The sequence below is a fragment of the Accipiter gentilis genome, chromosome 18, assembly GCF_929443795.1.
Source record: "Accipiter gentilis chromosome 18, bAccGen1.1, whole genome shotgun sequence".
Lineage (NCBI taxonomy): Eukaryota > Metazoa > Chordata > Aves > Accipitriformes > Accipitridae > Astur > Astur gentilis.
In genome coordinates, this window is record NC_064897.1 from 7,289,854 (window position 1) to 7,297,900 (window position 8,047).

Genomic DNA, 8,047 nt, shown 5'->3' on the forward strand with positions numbered 1-8,047 from the left:
GTGCATGAAACACCCAGGAAGCTGCAACCTATGATGCTGAAAATCACAGGGGACAGTGGGAGACAAAAATTTGCAGACACAGCTAGTACCATTTGTTCACTCAAGTCCTTCTGGAGTGGGGAGATTGAACAGACGTTGCAGAATCCACAGTTTGGAGAGAAGGAAAAGTTTATTGGTACATTTATAAAAGGAAACAGTCTCTATAATACATTGTCATAAATATTTATAAATATTATGTGGGACTTAAGACCCACTCAAATAAATAAATAAATATTGCAATATAAATAAGTAATGCTTTCTTACTAGCTGGTGATTGCCAGCATCTCCTTTGAAGAATTAATTCTTTTGACGTTTTGATACAGTTCTCTATAGTTACAAAAATGTTTTTTGATGCAAAATCCACTGTGCATTCACTCTTAGCTTAGGGTCTAAATCCCCTGGCTACTGATGGAATGAGCAACCCTTCTTACATTGTTCTAAGGTATGAATATAGAGATGGTTTAGAGATTTAACCCCACCAACATTTGTCATCAAAGTTTGATATGGGTTGAGACAGAAATTTTCATGATTCAAACTTTTGGAGGTCCATTAACTTTGAGTCCTAGAGAGCTCTGTGGAGCTTACAACGATTTATGCAAAATGAAAACTTGCGCTCCAGAGTTCTCAAGGACAAAAAGCCAAGAAGAATGGTATGGGATTCAAGTAAAATTACTAAACTAGAACATATAAATAAAATCACACCTCTCCACTGTATAGATAGCAAGGTTAAAAGTCTTGCTGTATTTTGAATAAGCAAGAAAATACACAGCTATCCACCTGCCCTGCAATTCTCCTAAATCTGCTAGAATCACTCCTTTCCTTTCAAAACTAATAAAAAACATGATGAGTTTAGAGGATGGAAACCAACAAATTATGAGACAGAACTCTTGGTCTAATCCTAATCATTTGGCTTGTCCTGTGCTCCTAAGAACTTATGTGAATTCGGAATCACTCCACGCAGGAAAACTCTTCGAACAGCAGAATCAGGGCCTATGAGTTTTCTAATGTAACAACTTGGATGTTGTAGATAAAGAGATAGCTTGTATATATACATATATGGGGGAAAAAAAAGAGATTTTTTTAAAATACTGTCGGCAGGACAGACCCTGCACTAAATCCAGAACAATTTCAATGAAAGCAAGAAACACAGGGGGCCTTATTTTGATTTTGTTACACTGCTGTAACTCCAATGGCTTCAATGAATTACTTCACGAGACAGAAAAAAGAACAGGACCAGAATCTAGCCTAATGTCTTTTGCATTATTACTATGAGCACACTTGGGACAAATGTACCATTTTCAGCCTGTTGTCAGGCTGTTAAATATACTAAATAAACAAAACAGTAGAACCTGCATCTTGATGTGCAGAAAATGCACACACACCAAAATAAAAACCTCTTCTCAGGTATCTACCTCACTGGATTTTTGTGCAGCTCATCAGTACCTTGCCATTGATTTCTGCAGACTACATCAAGAATAACTTTCAAAACCACACAGATTTAAGATTACAGGAAGATTGGATCAAAATGAAAAGAAATAAGGGAGAAAAATAGCCAAGTATGTACACAATTTTCAGAGTCCTTGTGGAAATGAATAAAGCTCCGTTAAAACCAATCAAGCTATACTGAATTCTACCAGCTATCAATTTGACACATAAATTACAATAAAAAGCTCTGCTCTGCAGATATTGCATTTAACTAAAGATTTGTAAACTTCAGATGTATAGATGGAGGTTAGATTCTGGTAAGTAAACTTACCCATAACATATACCAATCTAGGGAAAAGCTTTTGTCAACATTAGAGATCTCCTGGTTAATATTAAAGTAATTTCACTCTTACAAGTATAAAGCATCTGATACCTGCTCAGAACTAAATAGAAACATGGATGCTAAACTTAGATTCTCCTTTTCTAAATACAAACCTAATTTTGACTCATTAGATGAGAGTCTTCATGAGCTATTAATAGTTTGACGCCTGCGAGGTATAATTTTTTGCAATTTTTTCCCTGTATAGTTCAGCAGTGTGCAAAACAAACCATCCTGTTAAACACACTATTGATTATTTGTGATCCTGGTACTTCTCTCAGGGTTGGAACTATGCAAAACTAATGAAAGTCTTTACATTATATTTCTATATTTTGATGCTAGAATTTAGTGAATATAGAAGTGTGACAGAGAAGCACTTGAGACACAGTGAGACTCTCCTTTTTTTATGCCAAACCTCAGCCTGGATGCAATAAGTGTCAGAAATGACTCTTTCTACCCAAGACCATTTGATCCTGTCCTGTTCTCCTATCAGTTACTCCAGTTTTCCATGTGTGTTGTTCCTATGACACCAGAATGGTCACTTTTTGACTCATATGGGTGTGAAAAGCGACTGAAGCTCCAACTTAACAGCTAAAAACATATATAGTAATTTATATATAATAATATAACACACCCTTGGTCGGTTTGTCTGCTGTGCTTGCACAGCCAAGGATGGTGCTAGTAAGAGGATTCCCTGTCTCTGTTGGAATCTCAGATGCTCCAGGTCTCTTCCCAGTTACACCAGTAATGTAACACCAGTTTCTCAATTTATTCAAGGGCATTCTTTTTTTCACTGAGGCATACTTCAAGTGATTCAGAGCCTAAAACATTTGGATTGTATTATTCTTTTCAAAAATGTATCTTCTTTCCAGTAAAACAGAGCCCCAACTGGAAAATGTCCAACTTGTTTTTTCAGTAAACTGTCATCTGTAAGTACAAAATTTGAAATTAAGGATTTTTTCCCCCAATGTCTTTCAGGTGTCTGATAGCCATTTTGACATTCAGACTGAGTGTGCTAGACAGTTCCTTTTGCCTATGATATTTGCCCATGTCTTCAATTTGCAAGTGGCAGGGCCACAGTTATCCTGTAATATAAAAGCGAGGACTTGCGTACCTCCTGGCATCCATCATAGCGTGTGGGTCATCTGGGTTGACCACGTCGTTCTGGTTGATTCTCATGGGTTCTCTGGGCATGTGGGAAAAGTCTGCTTGCTGCTGCAACTGAGATCCAAATGCGGAGATCTTTCTCTGTGGGACCAGGATCTGGTGAGGATCCATTGGATCCATATCTGCACTTCTAGTATTTCTGTGGGGCTCAGGTGTGTTGAATCGAAACAAAGGGATTTCATTTCTCCTGGACAAAAACTGGGAGTATGGTGGTGGATTCATACCAGGGAAGAAAGCTTGTTTAACTCTCCCTAAGCTAACCAGGAAGTTGTGTTTGGGAGATTGGTACACATCATAGCCATTTTCCAGCGTCCTGTGGTTGAACACACAGTCCTCTTGACTGAAGTAATGCTTAGGGGAAAAAAAAAGACACCTGTGAGCAGAGGGACTTGGTGAATGACAAGTGCCGATTAAAGACAGAAAGAGGGAGGAGATCTTGCAGCAGGTGTTTTTCTGATCTGCCAGCTCTGTGACTCAAACAACTCAGGCTTAGTCAAATGTAGATCTGAGATGTATGCCCATGTTTTCAGCAAAGGTATTATAATGATAACATTGTTTTCTTTTAGAGGGCTGCATTGCTTGCGCTACTCCCAACCCATGGCTCTATGCTACAGTAGGAATTCAGACTGGTCTGTCACTGGATCTCATTCTGCCCTCGTTTACCCAAGCAGGAACTCGGATGCTTTTTGTCAGCTCTACAACTCAATGCAATCAAAGAAGAGAGGAAAGTTTAACCTAAGTGGCAGGTCCCCAGCTGACTTAAGTCTGCATCCTCTGCTGTAGTTGTACAGATTTGCCCTAGGTGAGGAAACGGGCACCACAGTAGCGGACTGCACCTGCCTTTCAGTCTTGAGTCTTAGCAAAGGTCACTCACCGAACCAAAAATGTTTCCTCTCATGTCCATACATAGGTAGCGTCCACTCTTCACGCCTGTGATTATTACTGAGCCAGCACCCTCAGACTTGATCATTAGGGCACCTGTTTAGACAAGCAAAGATGTCAAATCCAAGACCCAGTTCAACACAGCACTGTTGCCTTACAGGTCCACAGCTGCTCTGGCTGCAAGTGTCCTCTGGGGATCTGCACCAGCCTCCCACGTGAGCTGGGACTATTGCCCACCCACAATCAGCTTAGCCCTGGCTTTGTCTATCTGAGTTTTGGGAAGCTCCCAGGATGCCACCACATCTCCAGGAGCCCTGTTCCAGTGCTGCACTAATGTCCCAAAGACAACTTTTTTTCCCTATCATCCCCTCTGAAGTCCCAAACCACAGGCTGGGGACATTGCCCTTAGTTCTGTCATCAGCCACTACCAGGGGGAATTTGTCTTCCTCATCTCTGTGACTGTCCTGTGGTATTAGACTATCCTTAACCTCCTTTTTGCTATACTAAACAAGCCCAGCTCCCTCAATTTTTCCTGATAAATCATGCTCCAGGCCCTGACCATCCTGAAAACCCTCTGCCAGAGCAGCTCCAGTTTCCCCACATCCGTCTTGACCTGGGGTTGCTATAGTGCTCCAAAGGCAGTTTCACCAGTGCCGAGTAAAGTGGGAATAACAACTTTCCTTGATCCACTGACCACAGCAGGTGGTTTGCCTTCCTCTCAAAGTGAGCGTGCTGTTGACTTATGTTTGACCCCCTACCCAGCAGGGGTTATTGCAGCCCTGGTGCATTTATCTGGCATCTCAGTGGTGACCTGGCGGAGATTCAGTCACCATCCCTTTCATGACCCCTTTCGTTGTCTGATTTCCACCCTTCCTGCTCCACCATCCCAAATACCGGTGTATTTGCTTCATGGCAGCTATAGGAAAAACATAATACTTTGCTGTCTGTTGTTCTCTAAAACATCACACTGGTTCTTGGCCAACATACCTAAAACGAGTTTTATAACACCTTTAAATACACAGGAAGAATAACAACAGGACAGTACAAGCATTCCTGCAAGTATTTCATTAGTAATTTCTAAAAAAATAATATAGAATAGTAGAACTTGATCCTTTTTTCTCCTCTATTAAATTACAACTTTTAAAAACATCCTTTCCTCCCTATATGCTTATGTAAAAACATCATTACATATGCTTGCATTTTTAATTGAGTGTATGAAGAAGACGCTATGCAGCAATAATAATAAACACGACTTTATAATGCTTAGCTACTTGTGATTTGATTCTTGCTAAAAGAGAAGTACTTTTGAAATGCTAGGAAAGAATCCTAAGTCTTAAAAAACTCCTATTTTTCTACTAAGTATAGTGTTTGAGCCAGGTATTCAGCAAAGGAGGAAGAATACCTTAGTTTTCGATGAAAACAAACTATGATGAGACAATTTGAGAACCTTTTAGTTACAGTAGGGAATAGTTACTTCTCATGAACCCCAAAGGCTTAGCACTTTTTTTTATGACAGTCTGGCCTTTTGTAGTTTCCCCCTTTTTAACCGACCTTTGCATGCCCATGTTCTATGCACATTAGAGTTAATTTTAGTAGTTATCAGCTCTCTACCCCAAAATAAAGATTTTATGGGTGCTATCAGTTTTCCACCACTTCTGTGGTGAGTAGCCTCAGTGCACTTCCTTTGGTAATACTGTCACTGTAGTGGAAAGTAGCTATTTGGGGGATGTCATCACCAACCTCTGATAGGAACTTCCACAAGAAGCTGTGGGTAAAATCATGAAGTGAATGATAATTCAGGTAGTTTTTGCTTTCAGAGTATTACAGGTACCATAGGACTTTACTTCTCTTAGGCGAAGGATGAAATTCCCCATCCACCAGATTTCTTTGGGGCAATTTTATTTGTTAAACAAAAGGAGGTTCATAATTATGTATATTTTCCATCCTGTAGCTACACTCCTCTGTCTGCCTGCCTAACGAGAGGAGGAGGTTTTCTATAGGTAGTGAGAAAGCAAAAGTCTTGTTCTCCCTCCCCTGCTCCCATGAAGACTAAGGGTCCAAGTAAGCTACTTACTGTAAATGGTTTGGTGAGGAACACCATCGACGTAGCCATCAGCGTTGATTTGGAGATGGAAGCTGTTCCTCTCCGTATCTGTGTAGAGGTGCGTCAGGCGATCTCCGTTCCCCCAACTGGGATTCAGCAGCGGAGAGGAGTTGGGAAAGGCGAGGGTAGCCTTCAGGCTACAGAGCACCAGCAGCAGGTACCCCAGGCAGCTGTAGGGACTGCTCGGTGGCATGGCTCGCTGTTCCTAGCCGTTGGTCGGTATCTGCAACTTGATACGCCTCTGCGCTTCTCACTTGCCCTTGGTCGCCTGTGTCTGGAGTGTGAATCCTCAGACAGGTTCCCTTCTTTTCTGCAGAGGCTTATAAAGAGCAGCAAAGTGACATCACACAGGAAAAACTTCTCCACATCCTTGATTTTTGCCAAAGCAACATTTTAAGTGTCCCGAAACCTCAAGGGAAGGATCTCTGGCTAAGGTGCGGGGGGGAAAAATGTAAGGTTTCTAAAGACAGCTCACGAAAGCTAATCATATGTTCAAATGTTATCTACAACCCTGTGACATCTGAAAGCTTCCCACGCCCCTACCGTTAGATCCAGGAAGAGCAATCCAGTGCACTTTACTTTTGCTGAAGGGAATGACCCTTCAGACCTGAATTATCTTTTTTTTTTCAGATGTTTATTCAGATTCCCACCTCCCCTCTCAGTTTCCAGACTACATTCTGATTTAGTGGAAACATCAAATACTGCTAAATTTTTTTGCAAATGTATCAAAAGGTGATATTAGGTTGTCCTGGCCCTGATTCCCCCTTCACTATGGTGTAAGTTTAGCAGTGAGCCTGTTGGGCTGGTATTTGTGGCTCCGTTTAAGCAAAGGAAATTCGATATGAGCAGAACCCACTTCAAATAAGCTGTCCCTTTTTTTTCTCCTGTTTGAAGTCACCTAAATAATTCAAAGTTGGCCAAACAACTGAAAATTACCTGTAAAACTCTTAAAAATTGCATGTTTCTCCCTGCATTGCACATCTGGCTGGCAGTCTTTTACAAAGTCATACAGGTTAGCATGGCCAGTAGATCTAGGATCTGGATCAAACCTGGAATCACTCACATTGGCACATTTTTATTACTTCAGGTACAGCAAGCAAGCTTGGAAGAACTACAAAGGGACACGACCAAGCGGAAAAGTAATAAATGGACAGCTATGGTAAAAAATGTTCCAAGATACAATACCTGCTTTTCAGTTCCCCTGCCAATGTTCTGCATCTTTACAAACAGATTTTCTGATTTAAAAAAATATGGCTTCATTTATTGTATGAAAATGCTGTGCTAATGGGAGGGACGCTGTGTATATGGGTGAAACAATGATGATAGGAATAACAAGTTATAAAACTAGACTGTGCCAAGGTTTCTTTCAAAAATTAATACAAAACTGAAAAGAGTACCAAACAATACAGTTTTTAATAGGTTTTTTTTTTAAAAAGAAGCCTGAGGACTGTAATTGTAGCAGTCTTAGGTTCAGTTACAGTCTCTAGTTGGACGCAGTATGCAAAATTCTTAGTTTCATTAACAAGCTGTGGCGTAATGCCATCAGCACCAAACACATTATGGATTGATACAACTGTAACCAACTGCAAAAGCTGAACTGATTTTTTTTATTGTTTAAAATTAGCAAAACTCTGCCAAATTCTTCTGTCACACCTGTGTAAATCTAGAGAATTGCATCACTGTATATACACCTGTGTAAATGACAGCATTTTTTAGCCAAAGTGTATAAGGGTCATATCTTAAACTGAGTAGACTGACAAAGCTGTCTTCACTGAGAGGCAGCCTAGGCTACAGATGTTTTACTGGTTATAAATCTGAAATGCTTTAATTCAAAAGATAGCTTGGAAGGAAAGGAGGGTTATTATTTCTTCTCTTTTTTAAAGCAATATATCTATTTATTGTTGAAATTATCCACCAGTATTTTTCACTCTGGTACTAAAAGAAATGTTTGGGGTTTTTTTGTTGTTCGTTTGCTTTGTTTTTCTCTTGCTCCCTTTCATTGGACTACCATGGAAACGTGGATATGTATACCTCAGAAGCAGTTGCAAAAG

The 8,047-nt window shown here is 40.3% G+C and overlaps 1 protein-coding gene across 1 annotated transcript; it reads right to left on the reverse strand.

Moving 5' to 3' along the window:
• Positions 1–2,741: 2,741 nt before the first annotated feature.
• Positions 2,742–6,189, reverse strand: FGF23 (fibroblast growth factor 23). The gene is made up of 3 exons (XM_049822114.1): positions 5,967–6,189; positions 3,885–3,988; positions 2,742–3,361 (listed from the first exon to the last, which is right to left on the reverse strand). Exons 1-3 carry the CDS (start codon positions 6,187–6,189, stop codon positions 2,924–2,926), a joined length of 765 nt encoding a protein of 254 aa, XP_049678071.1. The 3' UTR covers positions 2,742–2,923.
• Between the last annotated feature and the right edge of the window lie 1,858 nt (positions 6,190–8,047).